General features: G+C 40.6%; 1 protein-coding gene across 5 annotated transcripts in view; it reads right to left on the bottom strand.

Annotated features, from left to right (window-relative positions):
* NPAS3 (neuronal PAS domain protein 3) overlaps positions 1–20,871 on the bottom strand; it is an 832,468-nt gene extending 811,597 nt beyond the window's left edge. For 3 of the 5 annotated variants that reach the window (XM_088024646.1, XM_088024645.1, XM_088024644.1), the window contains exon 1: positions 20,714–20,784. In XM_088024646.1, the coding sequence (XP_087880772.1) occupies positions 20,714–20,784 (71 nt within the window). Of the gene's footprint in view, positions 1–20,713 lie in introns of all 5 variants that reach the window. The other 2 variants (XM_088024643.1, XM_088024642.1) reach the window with 1 other exon arrangement.
* Positions 20,872–21,105: the final 234 nt, after the last annotated feature.

A 21,105-nucleotide genomic window follows, 5' to 3' on the forward strand; every position in this document is an offset into this window, starting at 1 on the left:
TATAATGTATTATTTGTTTCAGAGGTACAGGTCTGTGATTAAACAGTTTAATATCATTCTAATTAGAAATATTCCATTGTTCCAGAATTCATCTATTTGGTAGTATCATTTGGTGGTAAAGAAACTATCAGTGGTATATTTGGTTCTAATTAAAATTTCTTGGTTCCTTGGTTAATGGAGAGTTGTGACACATCTTAAAATCATTCTCTGTAGAGTTATAAGTTATAGTTTTAGTATAATCTTCAGGTAATCCAGACCAAACAATGCAAATAATTCAGCTTTGAAATTTTAGAATACACTAGAAATTTCTAAGCATTGGTAAAATATTTATAAATGTAAAATACCTAATTTTCCCTATTAATTTCTTTTTTAGATCAGAGATCATGAGGTATGCAAAGTATAATTGTAGGTTTTTGACAGATATGGGGACTACCTGGGATGAAATGTAAATATGAAGTAGACATAATTAGAACTGGCATTCATTCCTTCATTCATTAACTCTGTTCCAGAGTTCCACCCCTGGGCATGCACAATGGGGGACAATGATTTCTTCCCTTTCAAAGAGGTCACAATCTATGTAGAAAGACAAGTACACAAGAAACTATAATTTATTTCTTCATCATCCATCATTTTGGTTAATGGTCCTTTGTACTGGTTATGGATATTTAGAATTTTAACAATAGATTCTGATGATGAATCTGCTCTTAACAGAAAGACGATTTCTATATTCCATTGTCACTTCCTCAAGAGAATCTTCCGGTTTGATATTTTAGCATGATCTTCAGATATTTTACTGACATTTATGTAAACATCTCCATTGCAGAGAATAAGTATAGAATGTATCCAACAGAGACTATTTGGGCCAAAGTGGTCTTGTGAGCTATTAGATCATGTTTTGGTCATTAAATTATAATATCATGGTACTGTTAAATCCTATGGGGAAAAAAGGAGGCTAAAAGACTGGAAAATGGGAAAGCAAAGTGCCAAGTGACTGGGCATTGATTGGAGGTGACCTTCTAATTTATAACTGGATCAGAATTGACCAGAAACCATCGTCATTTTAACCAAAACTTTTAAGCAAGCTATATCAACAAATTATGGTATATACAAAAGTGCAGTGCTATGCAAAAGATAGGGATACATTATGACCCATGCCACCATAACTCACAACATGTAAATCTATTCACAACTGAATGTTATAAAAACTATGGAGGAAATAGAAGGAGAGATTATAACTTGCTAAATAAGATCATAATCTCCTTATAACAATCTTCAATGTACTACCTTACCACAAAGCTAGGTATGACCTGTAAACCTTTGGTTGACTTGTTTATGTTGTCATTGTAATCATTAGCTTTACAGAGATGGTCACTACAAAGTCAGAAGATAAGGTGATGATTTAGTATAATGTGGGGGTGCAAAAAGATTCAATACCTACATGTCCATGGCAGGTATTAAAGGGCAATGTGTAAGAAGGGACCTATAGCATCAGCTGGGCCCATATGGGGTAAGGACTTGGGGACAGGTAAGGGGAAAACATTATGAGGCAAGAAGGTGATGTGGGAAAATAGAAAAGCCCCAGAAGAAAGAAGAAAAATAGAAAACAATTCTTCAAGAGTCAGAAGGAAGCTGGTATGATCAAAGAATGTCATCTATATCATGTAGTAAGTCAACAGACTGAGGCTTGAGCCCAGTTCCAAATCCTTACTGTGACCTTAACTATACAGTGGAGATATTGACAGAACCTATCTTACTGAGCTATGGAGAAACTTAAATGATATAATGCAAAGACACAAAGTGAACTATCAACAAGTTAAAATTTATGGATAAATAGAGCAAACCAGGAAGAGAGCATACTTACAAAACAGGACAAAAATCAACTGTGATAAAATATAAGTCATGGGAATGTTAATATATTAACATTAAAAGGACCTATCCACTACTGAATCAACCAAACCTATGTAAGATTGATGTACTACATCATATGCCATTTTGGAAAGCTTATATATTTGGAATCTGTCATTTTCTCTCAAATAGTTGACTTCATGTTGCATTAAGCTCAAAGAAACGTGAAACTACAGGACAATTACATCACTACATCCTCTCATCCTTCTACATAATCACCATAACAATGGTGCAGACTGCTGAGAGATAAGTCTCTTGCATTTCTGCACATTTTGTAGGCAAGGCACTATAACTACCCTTTGTACCAGACTATTTATTCAAGTTTATTTGTATAGAGGACAGCCTTGGAGGGTAGAGCTGGTGTTTCTCCCTCCAGAGCAAAGGGAAGACATATTTACTGTCCATTCTAAAAAATTAAGGTTCCCTAAGTTCAGCGTTCCTCTTGTAACACAACCTATTACGTATACAGGTATTACGTGGCCCTCTTTGTAAGAACTGAAGATCAGAGAATTGCCTTACATTCTGACACACTGGCTGCTGCTAAGGCTGTAATAAACTTTTCTGTCTCCAATCCAAGGATAATGCATCTCCTACCAATATCCATTAAATTGTGGCAGGCTAACTCACTAGTTTGCAAGTAGGGTAAAATCTCAGGCTCTTCACAATTCTCAACACAAATTTTTCAGGGAAAATATACCCCCTTAAGTAACTGATAAAAATATATGAATATGCCATTTCAGGAGACTCTTCAGATCCCCTGAAGCCCATTTAACTGACTGCTATAATGTTCTTGGACCATGGGTTTAAAAATCCCTGTATAAGTCAGGAGAGGCTATAGTCAGGGCTTATCAAAAGTCTGCATGACCATGTAAGGAACAGATGCTGCCAGCAAATGAATAACAGCAAAATACAGCTAGATGGTAATGTGTGCCCTTGGAACAGGACTCGGTAAGTGAGCCTGACTACAAAAGAAGCAGGACAGGGACTGGCTCTTGTGAAGTCTGTTGTGGTTTGGTTCAACCCAACTCTAAAGACTTGATGCGGATTCCTTTCTACAAAGACCTCTATGGCCATCTATAAATTCCACATTTAAATCCTACTTCGGCACTGAGCGGACCCTTCAAACCTTAGTGTCACAACATACCACCCAATTCTCAATTTCTTTACTTGGTAGTAGCTCTTCTCACCACAGTGAGAGACTTTTAACTAGATTTTTTTTTTAAATGTTACCAATGAAAATATGTACAGCACATGTGTTTAACCCAGCTCATGAAATCTGCCCATTTTCATACCCAATCATGTGAGAAAACTAATGTATCATTTCTAAAACACCGTCACCAGAAGATAGAAAATTGTCAGAAGAGGTATTTCAAAGTGTTGACGAAGGTATCTCTTGGGAAGGGGTATATATGTGTGATGTGGAGAGACAGGCAAGGGCACACTGAAGATTCTCCATGTTCTAATAAATTGAAATTTGGTATTATTGCCTCCTTTTAAAAAAATGAAAACAGCTTCATTCCTAAATGTAAATTGTTCTAATCAGATTATCTGCTAACACTCAGCCAACATTAGCTCTGAGAAAGTACAATCTTGATGCAAGAAGACGGAAAGATAGGAGTTACAGAAGAGTGTCTACCATGCTATGCTTTTTTTGTTAATTTTACTGGGTGTTTTCATAAGAGAAAAATGGAAAATTATCTTGTGAGGAACAGAGTGTTTTTAGGAAAAATATTTTTATCAGTGGTGTTAAATTATCACTAAGTATAAAATAGGTTTAGGGGATAAAATGCTCTTAAATCTACAGATAATACATAAAATATAGGTATTATACATAGAGCAATTAGGCAAAAAGGTTAATTATCTCAGAAGAATATACTTGCAGTATCTATTTATGTCACTAATTAGAAACTTTTAAAAGGAAATAATAAATGATGAAATGATACATGTATTTAAAAAGTCTTTAATTTATTAGAAGAAATCTTATCCTAAAATCATAAATATTTAAATCTTTCTATACTACAAACACCAAATCAGTTCACCTTTATAAGTAAGAGAGAATTAGAAGAAAGCTCCCTGCCTGGGTGGCTCAGTCTGTTAAGTTATGCATCTGCCTTCAGCTCAGGTCACGATCCCAGGATCCTGGGATCCAGCCCCACGTCAGGCTCCCTGCTCAGCTCAGAGTCTGCTTCTCCCTCTGCCCGTCCCCCTGCTCATGCTCATGCTGTCTCTCTTGCTCTCTCTCAAATAAATAAAATCTTTAAAAAAACTTAAAGAAAAAAAGAAAAACAAGGCTAGAAAGAAAGAAATAATTGTTGTCATTTGGGCAAATAACTCACTACAGAAATTTATTTCTTTATAAATGTTTTAGGAACACACGAAATTTTCAGAGATTAGTTATTCCCCTAAGTGCTCGCCTGTCCATCAAACATTACATTGTTAGCTTCCTTCTTTGTGGTATATCATCTGGTTTTCAAATATTTCCAGAGTTGTTCTACCGTCTCAATTGAATTTAACCAACAAATGTATTTATCGCTAAACACTTTTAGTGTTTTTCTTTAGTGCTACCTTGAGTCATGTGCATAATATGTCACTTTAAAATATAACTTAATAGAGCCTATAGCTTCCACTGCAATCTCTCTCTGGATATTCTTGCAATAAAAAGTTTCCGTTCAAAGATGTTTTTGTGGAAGAAAAATATTTCAATATCCAATATTTTATTGATTGAAACCTACATGACAAGCATTGCATTTGATCTAAAAACTGTAATAGTTTCATAAATGAGGAATATTTTTAAGTACTACCACCACTGGGGAGAAAGAAAAAAAAAAACATAGACCTCAACTCATTATTTTGTATCATATATCCAAATAATTCAAATCATGTAGTCACAGATTTTTGTAGCTGGAAGGAAATGTTAGCAACTGAATATACTAAGAAACTAAGGCTCTAAATGGTTAAAGGACCTGTGTAGAGAACACCTTCCTTTAAAGATAATGAAACCAGTGACCAGGATTTAGGCCATTACCTGTTGTTCTACTAGCACCCAACCAGCAAGTCACCAATGGTACTTCATAACGTACTGCCCTGACAATCTCGATCTCCATGGGCCCTTGTGTTAAGTATATATCTATTACCAAGGAAAGGAATTCTCCTTGCTTTCTGCCTGCCATTTGTTGTAGACCAAAGTCCATACCCTTTGGTACAGCTGTACTTTAGAGCTCTTAGTGACTTACACTCTAAGGTATTTTAGTAGCAGTCTAATATCCTGATCCAGGGAGGTTACAGTATTACTATTACAGTTAATTCTTACAATATACAAAACCACATTAGCTGGAGGATGGTGCTACTATCATAAAAAAGGCTATGCCCCAATCATTTGTTTAAGTTTCTATGCAGCTACACCAATATTGTGCAAAAACAGGCCTTGGGAAACTCTTAATTTCTGAAGACAAATAAAAAGATGTGCAACAGTTCTTTCTTTTTGGTAAAAATGTTCTAGCTTGTTAGTGGTTGTTTGTGTCAAATCCGAAATGACTGCCAAAAGACACATCTAACTTTTTACAGCTATCAGCTTCCCCACATGAATGGGAAGGAACCCATTTTATTTTTTAAATGATTCTGATTTTCTTGCCCTAAAAACAAACAAAAAAAATAACATATGAGATTAAACCCTACGTATGAAACCATGTACAAAAGGAGTATAGGTTGTGGAAAAATATGCCATCATAATGTCTTCTGCTATCTGTGTTGCTAACTATAACTCTTGCATATATAATTCCATTATACTTTTATAATTCAGGGTTTTGAAAATGCTTTTGAACCATTAATATATTTTCCTGGTTAAAATTCTTTGAGATGTTCTTAACAAGAGTCTTAGATAATGAATTTGGGCAAACTCTGGAACAGTCTTTACAGTATTATCATTCTCATTAATTTTCAGAACTACCCACTGTGTTGAGATGATTGTCATGGGCCTAAGACTTCAATTTGGCTAAATATTTTTGCATATATTTCAACATATAAGTAACTAACAGATGTTTAAGTGTTAAGTTCATATGGAAGAAATGGTTAAATGTGTTTAATCTCATGATTTCTTTGCAACACTAATTCTTATTTGACTATTTCTTTATGTATTTCACAATTTCCTCTATGCTTTGGTCTACCATGGGCCAATAATTCCAAAATCTCTTCAAAGATAACAAAACAATCCTTTAAAACATTCTGGAATTTAAGCCATTTATGCATGTATAATATTTAACATATGTAGCATCACTAGTTTTTTGAGAGAAAACCTTAAATAGTAACTCAAACATTATTTTTATAAAATATGCAGAGTTCATATAAAGCCTAGGACTGTACTTTTTTTTTTTCAGTTCTTTTATTTTACATAAAAAGAGTTCTCCATTTATATTCCTTTTTGGCTTTAGCAACCTGATATAGGAGACTGCCCTAACCTGCCAGAAAAAGATGGGTAGGAAACTAAAAACAATATTACTTTTAAGAGAGGTAATGCAGCACATAGTTCCATACTTTCATCCGGTTTATTTTTTTTTTCTTTGCCTTTTTGGTTATCTCTGAAGACTGCTTCTGTTTCCATTGTTTCATCCTTCAGCATTCACATATCAGAGCAATAAGTATTTCATTACTGGTTTATCTGTCCAGAGGCTTGAGAAGCGGTAACAATTAACCCTCCCTTCACAGTGATTGATACAGGCTTTGCTTTCAATTTGTTCCACTACACAGATCATGAAATTCTGAATGCAATCATCCTCATTGACCTACACTTTCAAACACACGGCTACAATGAGACGAAAGTAATTATTAAAAGGAACACTGGACTACTGAGATCTGAAACAAAGTCTTTAAAAAAATCTGTTAGATGACCTTCTGGTGAAATTGGCAAATTTTGATGTTAAGGAAAATGATAGCTTTGCGTCCCTGTCTGGAAATATTCAATGCAAGCTGATCAATGTATATTACGGTGATTGTACGGACTACAGTATATATTCAGAAAATGAAGAAAGCCATTTTAGAACTGTTACCAACAAGAGTTAAACTGTTAACATTATAGCTTAATCTAAATTTTTTTTCAAGGAAATTAAACTTCCTGATGTGTGTAAAAAGAACAAACAGTGACTATAGCAAAGACTGAAGGTTGGAAAAGCAATAGCTTCACTTTGTAAGAAGAGTTGCCTACCTGAGTCCTACATCTACCCTCTCCCCCTCCCTTTAGATGAAGATTCACAGTAAGAAATGAATACATTTTTCACAAAGTCTGAAAAATAGCTTCAAATAAATATTAATCTACTGCAATCGATATATATGAGGGATGGAGAGGGGCTAGCAGGACAGTGGTGACTACAGAACTATATTAAAACAAGGGTTGCAGTTAAAGAAAATCAGGGCGGAAAGCAAGGCAGCAGGCCTGAGGCTCTAATCACAGAACAGAGTGATGGAGATGAACCAATACTGCATGGATTAGCAATGAATTATTTTGAACCGTAATCATATGCCTGCACAGAAGAGAGGCAAAAACTAGCCATTACTCATAAACTGATCTGCTGATTTCTTCGGGGGGGGGGAGGGAATGAGAATAAATTCATATGCTAAACTAATTCAGAATAATGAAAACCTAAAGATGTGGTTACACTTCAAGTAACATTCTATTTTTAATGTCTGCCACCTACCACATAATATAGGGTGTTTAGAATATAAACTGTAAAGTGCTTAGATTCAAGTAGGTTTAAACCAACCATTTCTTCTAAGATTAAGATGTGATATAGCCACTCTACTCTCTCCCTATTCTTCCTTGGCCAGTAAAACTGTTTCTGGATAACTTTAACATGCCCAAATCTAAAATGTTTGAGTATTTAGTTATAAAGAAGCAACAGCAATCAAGAAATTAATTTCCTTTAGCTCACCTAAAAAAAAAATCATACCAAATGAAGATTCAATTGTTAGAATTAATTTTGTTAGGAAGAAAAAAAAATCAAAACTGCTGGTAGCAAGAGATTCCTGAGATTCTTATGAACAGACTGTTTAAATGAAGAGCACTTTAATCAGTAGAGGAATCCTCACGTTTCTAATGTCTTGCTGTGCATTCTGCAGGTTATAGTAGCAGCTGGTAGAGGTCATATATCTTTTGTGAGCATCCCAAAAAGGCACACTGCCAGACTGTTAAATTATGAATAAGCAATGAACAAAAGAATGCAGATACGGTGGTGACAAGATAATCCAAGCAAATTTATCTATGACAAATTTCACAGGATTAACAAATTACATTTACAGAGAACAATAAAAATGTGTAAAAAAAATGATGAGCCTACTTTTCCTTACAGCATTAGGAAAACAAAAAAGTCACCAATTCACTGCATATATGTAAATTTAACTCGATCTAAAGTAAGACATTTATAATATGTTCAAGATATCTTTGTAACATTTTTGAATTTTAGGTAGATATAATACAAGCATGGTAGATCTAATTTATATTTTATACCTAAGTTATGTTGTAAACAGTATACATGTAGGTTTTACATACAAATCATGCAGGGCATACAGAATCTTGTACAATAAAAAAAAAATCATCCCATTCATATATGAATGGAATATATATGTTTTTCAGAAATAAATTCTGAGGAACAAATTCTTTGTATAGGAAAAATACTCCCTCAATCAGTGCAATACATATTAGTTACTAAAGTACCCTTATCCTTTGATGTCTCCATTTTCTAGGACCAGAGAGACAGGTTCTGCAAACAGTTTCAATCATTCCATCTGCCCCTACCAAAACACCACACTCTTTCTGTGTAAAGTGCTCCTGAAAGAAGTTTAGAACTAGTATCCTTTCCCATAGTGTTACCATGGTGGAAAGGAAAATTCATAGATTGGAGGGTAAGAGGGTGCCAATTTGAGCTATATTCACATAAAGATGACCCTTAATCCAATATTACATTTTTCTTTATAATAAAATTCTTCTTGTAAATCTTACAAATGAAAAAGCCCCTGTCTATCAGAAGTAATGGGATATAACTGAAATGACCTATGATTTCATAAAGTGGTCTTAAAATGCTATGTGGCACTACTTTCAAAAATATGAGATAAAGATTTAAGCTTTAATGTTATATATAACCTAGGTACCCAAGTCAGAGCCTTTTAAATCTGCATTAGCATATTGATGATAATAAAATACTGTAATCAGAAGTAATTTCTTTTAAGGTGATCTGAATGCTATTTTAAATTTTGCAGCTTATTTTTCACTTATGCTTCCCACTGACTGCTGCTTTTTATCTTCAATATTTTAGCAAAACATCTCTCTAAATGAGCCCTTTCCAACATTTTATAAGGCAACCTATTCTTTATGTAAACAAGAGATTTTCTGAATGTAAAAGTAAATATTTTATTAAAATACAGAAGCAAAATACTCAGTTCTTTCAAGCACAAATACTTAAGCACTGCTTATCTAGTCCTTTCAAGGTCTGGAATTCCTACTATACCTTTTTTTTTTTTTAAGCTATTTGGTTGACACTATTACATCCAAAAACATAAAGATAAATGCAGCATGCTCCTCTACTACCTCAAATCTAGCAGACATTCTACAATGAGCCGTCATGATGTCAGATGTTACAAAGTTTCCCACAGTACAGCTTTTGTCAAAAAACTGTTACATGCCAGACCAACCCCTAGGATTCCTGGCCTTAGAGAAATTAAAATGTTACCAAAGACTCTCCCTTCCTGAAGATGCTACAAGTGTCTTGTGTGCCCACAAGGGAAGAGGGACTAAATAATGAGAACTTACCATTTGTGTATTTATTGTGGTCCATTTTTAACAAGTTTTTAATTAAATGAGTTAATATATGTAAAGCCCTTAGACTAGTACCTGGCACACAGTGCCATATAAATGCTTGCTGTCATTATTATAATGCCAGATGATTTGGCAGGAGGCTAACATGTATGAGTCCTTATATATTTCAAAAGACTCAGAAAGTCTGTGAGGCTGTTTCCACCCACTCAGTGGCAAAACTATCATAAAATAAGAATGTCTCAACTGTAATCTTTAGACAAACTGTCGCACTCTGAGGCACGGATAACAGGAACGGAGGAGGTCCTGGAGTACTTCATGGTCTATATCCAAAGAGGTGTGTGTATGCGGCAAACCGTTTTTTGTTTTTTTTTTTTTTTTTTTTAAGAGAGACAGAGAGAGCACAAGCAGGGTGAGAGGCAGAGGGAGAGGGAGAAGCAGACTCCCCACTGAGCTGGGAGGCTGACGTGGTGCTCAATCCCAGGACCCTGCATCATGACATGAGCCCAAGGCAGATGCTTAACCATCTGAGCCACCCAGGCACCCTGCAAACCGATTCTTCCAAAACCATGCCGTAACAAATCTTCCCCAAAGTACACATAGCTGTGGAGCTTGCCCACAAAACTATGGGAATGTGAAAGAGTAGAGGGAAAGTCATTTAAATATGAATTATTCTTCTAACTTTATGAACACTGCATTTCTGAAGTTCTCCAAACATCTGACGAACGACCAAGAAGCAGAGATCTAGGTCACTATCCGTAGTGCTCGGGGTCTTCCTGCTACAAGAGTTCTCTGGCATCAGCGCAGAAATCCCTGGCTCCACAAAGTCCAAAAACAGAACACGTGCACACTGCTGTTAAAGGTACATTCCTACAAAGACAAACCCAAATTCAGTCCCTAACTCTACTACCTTCCTTGGGATGATTAGCGTCTCTTCTTGACCAAAAGTGGGGATATCAGCACTGGCCTCCCAGGGCAGGGGGGAGCCACTGAGAACACTACTGTGAGGTCTTTAATACAGGGCCCGAAACACGGTAGTGCCCTATAACCACTGATTATTATCATGTGTGATCTATTTTTATTTTCTGAATCCCACCAGAGATTGTTTCTAAAAATCGTCTATAATTTCACTTACATTTATATGGCATCTTTTCTTGCTTTCCTCCAAGAACCTCTAATCAGTTTACAGTCATTAGTTACAATATTTTACAACCTGGATACCTACACTCCCCCTCCCCCCCAACACTAAACTAACAGAAGTCCAAACAGATAGAGAGCCTTATTTATATTTCTATGAATTCTGCACTTCCTCCTCTTGCAGAAAAGGGCGTTTTCTGACTCTCTATAATATTTTGCCTGTCCAGTATAAGAACAAGTCTATGACCAGAGCAACTGCTCTTACAGAGTATTTTTAACTACCTTCTCTGGCACAAGTCATGATTGTCCATAGTAGAGGTTCAATAAATAAGGCTTAGTGAGTGAACCAATCAATAATTATACTCGAAGGCCATGAGCACTTTGGGCCATAGTAATATGCGATTTTCATCTTGTGTCTCATGATTTTATACACAAGACCACAAATATTCCAATTAATTTACCAAAACATTATGCTCTAGAAATGTATACAGACAACAACTTCAACTGCTGTTTAATCTTGTCACTACCCTAGTCATTTCAGATACAGTAGTAATCACTTTACTCTTACCAAGCTACGTCCTGCTTATGCACTGTAGTATTACTAAAATTACTACAAATTATTCTAACTATGTAAGGTTCTATCAAACTTAATAGTGCAAACATCCTATTCACACTAATGGGGTCCAGAGCAGTAAAAATACCATTCAGTTACAGTTGGTTTATTACACTGCCCAATGAGGAAAAAATGGGGGGGGGCACTATTTACTGTGAAAGTACTAACATCATTAAACGCAAAGCAATGTAACTGAATTTTTACATAAGTTCTAGAAGTAAAGATTTAAATATTAGTACAGATTTAAATATTTCAAGTTTCATATATTCCATTATGTGCAGCTTTGGTAGCATTCAAATTTTAAAATTAATATTTAATCAACTAATCAACTAAATTTTCAACATACCAGCTCTTTCACTAACTTTCAGCCTTTTCTAGTGTAAACAATTAAGGAATGTCTGTAAAACACCTGAAGTTAGAATCTTAGCCTCTGCAATGCAAAATTTTTAAAAAATTTAACTCAAAAGATGAAATGTTACCCGATAGAAAGAGTGGCCATGTAAACATAATAGGAGGGGCCAGTTCTCCTCTCATGTGCTCTTAATTTTCTTTAAATTTAGCAAGCAGCATTCTGCAGAGGAAAGAGGATTACAGGAATGCAGGAAAAATAAGAAAAGAGAAATAGAATATCTAAGGTTTACATTTAATAGTAAAGCACTTAAGAAAGTTCATAGGGAAAAACATTACCAGGAGAGATTTAGAAATATTTGTGACATATCCCCCACAAATATCTCACAAAATATAAGGCTCTACAGCTTTAAAAATAACTAAATGAAAGCTACACTGCCTAAATCCTCCCCCAACAGTGCTGCTTTACAAAAGCACATATCTATACATCTTATCATAGAAAACCTCACCACAGAGCAGGAGATCCTGGACATCAGGGCCCATTTCAAACAGACACAATTTTCACATGCCCCTGGATTCCATCCAGACTAAGATCTGGGACACAGTAAAAGTACTGAGGGGTTCATGGAAACACCAGCATTCCCATAAAATAGCTCTGTTGTAGGTAGGGGCAACCATGGTGCAGAATTTCAGGGGAAAATCAAACTTCATATCACTAAAAACCATTCCAATGAGTAGATTATATTTAAATCACAATGCAATGCTTATCAATTCATCTCACATCACTTTGAGTCAAGTAAAAGTCATATTTTTAAGAACATGCAAAGATACAGGGACCAAAACTACTCATAATACCACTAGTACCTTTTTTTTTTTTTAACCAAAAGCATCAAGTAGTGCTGATGTCAAGTTTGCTTCTTGTAACAAATCAAATCTAGTGACTGGCATATTACAGATTTGGAGTAGCTATTTGTCTCTCAATTCATAAACCAAAGACTGGGAATATGGAAAGATGTTGTAATGTGGGAGGGTCCTACATAATAAAGGTCATTATAACTCCTGGCTCCAGAGCTATACACGATCTAATATCCTCTCTGGTAGTTCGATGATATGCCCATGCATTACAGTTCTTCTTGACAGTCTGTTGCCTTGGAAATATTTCATTATTTCAGTTTTTCCATTTGTAGACCCTTGGCCTTGTGATACGAAGGCCATCCTATTTCATATTTTCGATTATCATTTAAGCAATCTTGTGGAGCTATTTATATATAAGCAAGTGTTAGACAACGCATATCATCATTTATCACCGTGTTTAAGCTTACAGTGTATAAAGAAATATCTCCAAAAATAGTCTCCACCACCACCTTCACTTTTAAACCAAAAGCCCTGTACTATGGGAATATGCTTTGCAAACCAGCATGGGCACATCACATGCTTGACACTTCTGTCTAATTTTCTTGGTTATACATCCACATAGTGGAAAAACTCTGTGGTAGTGCTACATAATTTGCAGCCTATTGGAGTTTAAAGAAAAATCAAGCAAGTTTAAATACACAAGGTTTTCAACTTGTTCTGTAAGGCTCTCAGGCTCTTTCTGTGTGTAAGAGTCAGAGAAATTTAAGCAGTACTAAATAGTAACCAAAGACATCAGTAAGAAAAAGCTTCTTTTTTTCCAAAATTTACTCTGTAAACATTATAAGAAGGAAATAACTTTTGTACTGTACTACTAAACTCAGGTCAGACATTTTATAAATTAACAACAAGACCACTGTAAAAATATCTCTTTTTCTGTATAAGTTTGTGATTACTGGTGTATTTGAAAAGCAGTAGAAAGTAGTGTCCATATACTCCTTCATGAAATCAATGATTTGGAAACCATTTTGTAAATAAATGGGAGGATATCACCTAAAGCCTGTCCACAGAAAGTCATGTTTTATAAACATATGTGTTCAACTGTTACAGAGAAATACTACTACTAACCAACAAGTTCCAGGCAAAAAATTCACATAAAGGTGAAATTACTTACTTCAAGCAAGTAACTATGAAAAACAACCCCCTTCTGAACAAACCATCTGACTTTCCATTTCTCATTCCAAAACCAAATCAACTAACATGTGTCATGTTTACCCCTAAAGTGTTAAGAGCATTTAAAGCCCTAATAACAAAGTGAACCCTCGGGACATAAACCAACTGTTTGGGTAACGGGCCAAGTTTGTGGTTTATTCCTGTGTGAAACATTTAGTTTATAACTCCCTTCCTGTATATCGCTCCTTTGGCACCCTACCTGGTTATTACTCCTCCCTCTCCCTACAGGTTAAACCTTCTCAGATCCAACCTTTAAAATGACAGCATCCGAGCTGAACAAGAAGATGCTATTAAAGGGCATTAAATACAGTATATCCTCCTACAACTTCAATCAGAATTTCAGACCAAGTGTTATTTAGTTCAGCTCTCAAGTGAAGCAGAATAACAAATCGTGCACTTTGATTTACCTTCTTCGAATGCCAAATGGAGACAGGTGATAAAGAACGCGCTCAGGCAGAGGCTATGAAGTTTCCTCTAGAAATTAATTCTATCTTCAAGATTCCTATCTCAGAAAAATTCCCAAAATGGCACACAAATAGGCCTCTGCTAGAGAGATTACTGGGGCCATCCCAGTAAATACATTTACTACCAACAGAACTGGGGAAGGAGGACGGGTGGAAGGGAGGAAGGAAATCAATTATAAACTTCTGATCTGAAAAGGTATTCACTACCATGTTAAATAAAAAATAATTATAAAAGACCTGCGCAGTGCTCTGAAAAAATTTTTTCTTATCTACAAGAGCAATGTACTTAATATGTGAATTCTTCATAAAACACTGAATATGCCTTTTAGCTAGTATGAGTTTTCAGACAGTTAAGGTTATACACATTCAACATCTTTAAAAACTGGATCATGCCTGATTTATTTTAGGTATAGGATTTATATAGAAATTATCCAGAGTTTAGAATTTGTCAATTATGCACCTACCTAACAAAATTTTTCTCTTAATCCTGACAATTCTGCTGAAGGAAACAAGCAATAGCGTAACTGAAGCTTTCTAATGAGTATGTCTTAAATCTGTTTGTCTACCCTCTACTTGATGTAAGCTATAGGTTAAATGCTATGTTGTATCAAAAAATAAAACCTCCCATGTAATAATAATTAAATCTTGCAACTACCATGGACTTCTCTCATCTTTTTTCTCAAGTTCACTTAGACCTATGAGGGAAGTTGGGGGGGGCATATATCTAAGAGCATTTGTTTTCCTCTTGAAGCAATGAGTAACATTTCATACTTCCTACTGAGCATTTCCTCTTTGGAGACAGAAAAAGATACTTTGCACAAACCAATATGCTATATGCAATTAATGTCATTAACGCTGCCAATTAATAGCAAATAGGATTCCAAACAAAGTAGGCTGGGTGGACAGCAGGAGGGAAAACCACGTGGGGCGGTGGGGGGGATGCTTAGTTACTATGCAATCTAACAATGCCATTCTCGGAGGACGGTTAAGGATATTTTGAATACAAACTCCCTTTCCCTTTGGCTTTAGTTTAACTAACTTCAAACAGACGTGCTCGGCCTGGATATGCAATTCTCACCAGGAACTTTTTAAAACACAGATCCCCAAACAGTAACTAACGGGGCATAGACCGTTCCAACTGTTGGCACATTTTGAATCTCGCTGTTTACTCGCTAATTTGGATTTGAGGGTTTTCTTCTTGCTTTTTCTTTTTTTTCTTCGGGGAGCGGAGGAGTGGAAAGGAGGGCAAGATGAGAGCAAAGCAGGGCAAAGCAAGAGACCCACAAGTTGCCAAGGCTAAGGGCGCAGCCTGGGCGGCGGGGAGGTGGCGGCCGCGCGCCTCTGTCCTCCCGGCCCGGCCTAGCCGCTCCGCGCGGAGACAGCCCCTCCGCGACACATTCCGGGCCTGGCGCGAGCTCCGTTCCCCGCCCCCGGCCTCCTCCTCCTCCTCCTCCTCCTCCTCTCCTCCTCCCCCTTCTCGCCTGCCTTCCCTCCCCCTCCCCAGCCTCATTCCTTCCTAGAGAGCAGCTGCCAAGGGACCTGCGGCGGCCTCGGGGATCCCCCGGCCCCCCACCCTCACTGCTGTTCCTCGTCACACAGCAGCCCCTTCTCTTTTTTGTTTGTTTCTCTTTTTCTTTTTTCTTTTTTTTTTCTTTTTCTTTCTTTCTTTCTTTTTTTTTTTTTTTTTTGTCAGCGAGTCACTCCATTCGCCGAGCCGAGGAGGTGCGACTGCTCGGAGAGCCTGGCGCCGCCGCCGCCGCCACCGCCGGAGCCCGCTCGCTGCCGCAGCCGCCGCGGGCGGACAATGCGCGCGGGGACCGCGGGCGAGCGCTGAGCCGCAAGCCCGCAGACAAGGTCCCCGTGGGCTCGCGGCCCAGGAGGCGGACTGCGGAGCGGGCCCCGCCACCTCGGCGGCGGCGGCGGAGGCGGCGGCGGCGGTGGGAGCAGCCGCCCCGGCGGCAGGTTCAATAAACAGAAAAGTGTTACCGTTCTCGCCTGGAAGGATCCTGCTGAAAGCTGGGCTTGGTGGGCGCCATCTTCCTGCTATTTTTTTTCCTCTCTTACTTTTTGCCTCTCTCCCCCCTCCCGGGGTGGGGGGCGTGGGGAGGGCGGGGGGTGTGCGTGTGCGTGGGGTGGCGGGAGTGAGTGCGGGCGTGCGCGGCGCTCAGTGGCGGCCCGGCGGGCGGCGGCCGTGGCCCTGGCCGTGGCGGCGGCGGCGGCGGCGGCGGCGGCCGTGCTGCTGAGGCTGGGAGGCTACGGAAAAGTAGTGGGGCCGGAGCCTCGCCGGCGGCCGGCCGTCCCCTCGCGCCGCCGGTGCCTCTCGCCGCAGGTCGCCGCCTCCTCCGCCGCCTGCGCCTTCTCCTCCCCCTGCTCGCCCGGCGCCGCCGCCGTCCATGCGCCGCAGAGCCCCCGCGGCCCGGGCCGCTTCGGCTCCCGAGACATGCCCAGCGCGGAGACAGGCGACCGGCGGCGGCGGCGGCGGAGGAGGAGGAGGAGGGGGAGGCGGCGGCGGGGGGGAGGCTGCCGCGCGGCCCCGCGGGCAGCCCGGCCCAGGGCCCCGCCGCCTCCGGGTTCTCGCCCTCGCGCGCCGCCACACCCCCCACTGTCGCCCCCCACCGCCACCACCCGGAGCTGGCCTGGTGGCAGGTGGGGCACACACCCTCTCGGCGGGGGGCGATCGGGGCCTAGGCCAGGAGGGGCGGGGAGGGGGAAGACACGCAGGGGGTTCCCAGCTTGACCGCTGTGAAAGTATTTCTGGGCATTTTCCAGCTGCTTTGCTCCAGAGCGCTCTCTCGCACGCAGACACACCCCCCCCTTCTCTCTCCCCGTCTCTCTCTCTCTCTCTCTCTCTCTCTCTCTCTCTCTCTCTCTCTCTCTCCTGTTTCTCTCTCTCTCTCTCTCTCTCTCTCTCTCTCGTTGGGGGACTGGGAAGCTCGGCTGCCAGCACAACAACGCCACTCAGTTGCAGTTTCGAACATTTCCCTTCTCAGGAGTATCGCAACCAGGGAGAAAGAGTCAGGAACCGGGAGGCCACGGGATTGGCCTCGGACAGGACGCCGTCCCGGGAGCGCCTTCCGAGACAGCGGAAATAAACGCGGGTGGGAGTGCGCTGGCCAAGCCAGCGAGCCGCGAGAGCCCGATGGGCGGGCGCAGCGGCTGCACAGGCACCTTAGGGCTCCGGCGCTCTCACCAACACTTCCCGAGCTGGAACATCTGCATTATTCACGCGCATACATACATCTGCAGACCCCAGGGTTCACAGGTGAATCCCCAGGAGTTTCAACGCAGTTAGGTATGAACGCCTGTCCCCACTTGGCTCCTGGGACCTGGGACCGGAGGACTACGGACTCTGGGATCAAGCTCTGTCGTTTCCCCCATTTTACAGCTCAGCGAGGCCTAGAGAAAGGGCCACTCAATGAAGGGCCAGTGCTGGAATCCCATTACCCGGGTAGACCCTGGTCTGAGCGCCCCTCTCCACTAAACCACTCTGCCGGGTGTGGGCAGCTTTTCAGGCAGAGACTTGGGTCAGTCATGTGTCAACCAGGAAAGCAGAAAGGACTCCCAACGCATTTCCACTTTGAATAAATGAAAGAGCCACACAGAAAGCATCAGTCCTATGTGAGGCTTTGCATTTTACTTTCAACTTAAGAAAAAAATAGACCTGAAAAGGGGTCCCCTCCGGTCCTACCGTTCCAGTAAAGTGGGGCTGAGAGTTGGAAACTTTGAAAACACAAGTGTTTTTCGTGGCAGAGGTGTTTAATCTGTGTGATGGTGTTTGAGTTCTCTTTGGAGTACACTCTACAGGTAGAAGATGAGAATGATTGAAAAATGAAGTGGAGAGTATTGAATACAAGATACACATGGGCTGGCAGGGAGGGGGGGAAAGTTGCCAGTTGGAAGTTTTGGCTCCAGGACAGCCAGCCTGCGGCGTTTCTGCCCAAAGATGACAAATGAGAGAAGCTGTGTTCTCCCAACAGGCCACTCTTGCTTGAAGAGCACCCAACTCCTGTCACTCCTTCATCAGACTCCCCAAAAGCACTTAATGCAAAAAGGTATTTCAGTAAAATGATGTGTCACCATTCACTTTAGCAAACATATCCAGGTTTTGAAGTGGAAACTAAGTCTGCCCCTCATAGCCTCTAAAGCCTCACATGCTAGTGGCCTGGTGATGTAGGGCCAGAGGACAGGGTACTCATGACTCAAACCCTCCCTTAAGCATTTGCCCTCAAACCCTCCCTTAAGCATGGCTCACTCTCCAGTCCCCAAATTAACAAAAATTAAAGGCAGTAACAGGTGTCATCATATCTGACTAATGAAACCAAAGAAAGCTCCATTTTTTCACAGCCAGCACCTTCTCTTCTGTCAGTATGACTGAACATAGAGAGGAAGGAAACAATATATCCCAAAGGCTAAAGTTTAGAGTTGGTTATTTTTAAAGCTTTAGTCTTTAGAACCACAGTGAGATTCAGAGACTTGATAAAGTAGCCCAAATTCAAAGATGACGGTGGAAGGCATCTGGACTTTTCAGTGCTGGAGGGGGAAGATATGAAGGATTACCCCTGAAGGCTCCTGACCTATGGGGGAAATTGGCCCTGGGAAGATCTTTGTGGTGAAGGACACCAGCACTCTGAGAGCAAATGTAAAGGCTGAAATTTCAGGACCACGTCTTATGCCCAATTCATATGTTATGGATTAGTCGGAGGTCTCTGAAATTGTCCAAAGGCCATCTGACATTTCTGACCCTTGACTCCCTACTTCACAGACCATACTATTGTAACTATAGCCTGCACTTCCTAGTTAAAGTGACCACCAGATTATATTGTCATTAAATGTTTTGTAGGTGACAAAAAAAACCTTACCTGAACCATGAAAAGGAAAAAATCTAATTCTTTTCTAGTCCTTTATGTTTGAAAGATTCCCAGATCTTTTGTATTAAAGGTTCTTGTAATCACTGAAAACAAGACTAAAATAATTTAAATTAAAAAATCTCTTTGACCAGAAATAGCCTGTTTTTGAGTTATTTTCAAGACTCTCTTTTTAAAACTTCCGACAGTACTCAAAGCATATAATGAAGTCTTCTACAGAATATTTGCAATACTGGGCATCAACTTGGAAAACACTCAGTGTGTTATGCAAAATCTGCTCTGGTCGCTGGGCCATTGGTTAGAAAGCACAAAATATGGCAGTGATAGATTATCTTAACCTTTTCAGTTTAAACACTGTTGGTTCAAATCAAAGGTTCTCAAATCAATGAAGTTTGAAATACAAGGTAAAAATAGGAACTGTTATTTGAATTATGCATTGTGTATATTTTAAGTTAAATGCCATTGGCAAATCTCTCAGATATTTAATCGTGTGCAATCTGGGAAACACAAATATTTAATTTCACACTTTCATGTGTTCTTTTTTTCTTCCATCTTCTATAAAACTGAGCCCCACAAATGGGAAGCTTACCTCTCATACTACATTGTCAGTTTTTCTCAGCACATTTTCGTGGATTACATTTTTTCATAAACTCTTGGTAGATCACAACTTGTCCTTAAGGAAAAACTTTAGGGTTCTAGAGCTGTTGGTGGTAGTATCCTCCCCCCATCCCTTTCCTAATTGAATCAAAGAATGTCTACTAATTCAATATCACAACTATATTTTATTAAAAATCTATAGATGAGAGAAATGCAAACAAGTAATACTTCAAAACTTCCTTCTCACCCACCTAGCCTAACTTTGTAAAATTTGCTTCCTAACTCGCATCTCTGAAATCTTACGCATTTGCATTATAATGCATTTAAGATGAATACTTAACAGCGCCGAGGAGACTCGGATTTCATGCTGTATTTCCCTGTAGTAACAGGTGACATGATAACACTATTATGTAGAATCCAAGTCTACAGCTACACGTGAAAATCGTTCCTATTCTGTTTGGAAACAAATGATCAATCAGCCTCCAGTGATCAATCGCTCACACACCCCCCCCCCGCCCCAGGCTGCCCGTCAGCTCGGGTTCGCACCCGGTAGAGGCAGGGAGAAAATTCCGCGGAAGGGGACGGGGAACCCAAACTTTGCAAAAGCACCTTGTGCTGTGTCTAAGACTTCGCAGCAACTCCTAGGCTACGCGGGGCTGGGGTTCTGGATTTGGGGCCAGGCGGAGGGCAAAGGATGATTTCACTTCGCCAGTACACTGGAGTGCCTTTCAATCCGAATTGTGAATTTGTTTTTCTTTCTCATCTGTAGAACGAGGAGCCAGCAAAGTGAGCCCTGACGATGTGCATGTGTGTTGTAACGCATAAAACAGGAGGCAAAGTGAGTCCCACCCCAGCACCCCGGGGCAGGGGACACTATCCCAGCCCAGGCGGGACTACTCACCGCTGCTGGTAGGAGGTGATGCCCTGGACGTTCTGCGGGGTGCCGTTGGCCGCGGCGCCGGCCCTCCCCATGCCCGCGCCGGCCGGCACCCCCGCGGCCGCCCCGCCGGCCGCCGCGGCCGTCACCTGCACGCTGAAATCCGGAAAGATTCGGATCATCGCGGCGGCTTCGGCCCCCAGGCGCGGCGGCTCTGGGCGAGAGCTGGCGGGGGCTCGGGTTTGGGCTCCGGCGGCGGCAGCAGCAGCAGGGCGAGCAGCGGCGGCGGCAGCAGCGGAGCCAGGCACCAGCCTGCAATCCCATTAGTGAGCCGCGGCCACTGTGCGCGGCGGAGAGGCGCTTTGATGTGCGCGCAGCGGGCTGGGGTGGGGGGACCGCAAGCGCTAGGAGGAGGT

This window comes from Eumetopias jubatus, unplaced genomic scaffold (assembly GCF_037043125.1).
Source record: "Eumetopias jubatus isolate StellerSeaLion01/CBP00866 unplaced genomic scaffold, mEumJub1_p1.0 scaffold_7, whole genome shotgun sequence".
NCBI classification, from domain to species: domain Eukaryota; kingdom Metazoa; phylum Chordata; class Mammalia; order Carnivora; family Otariidae; genus Eumetopias; species Eumetopias jubatus.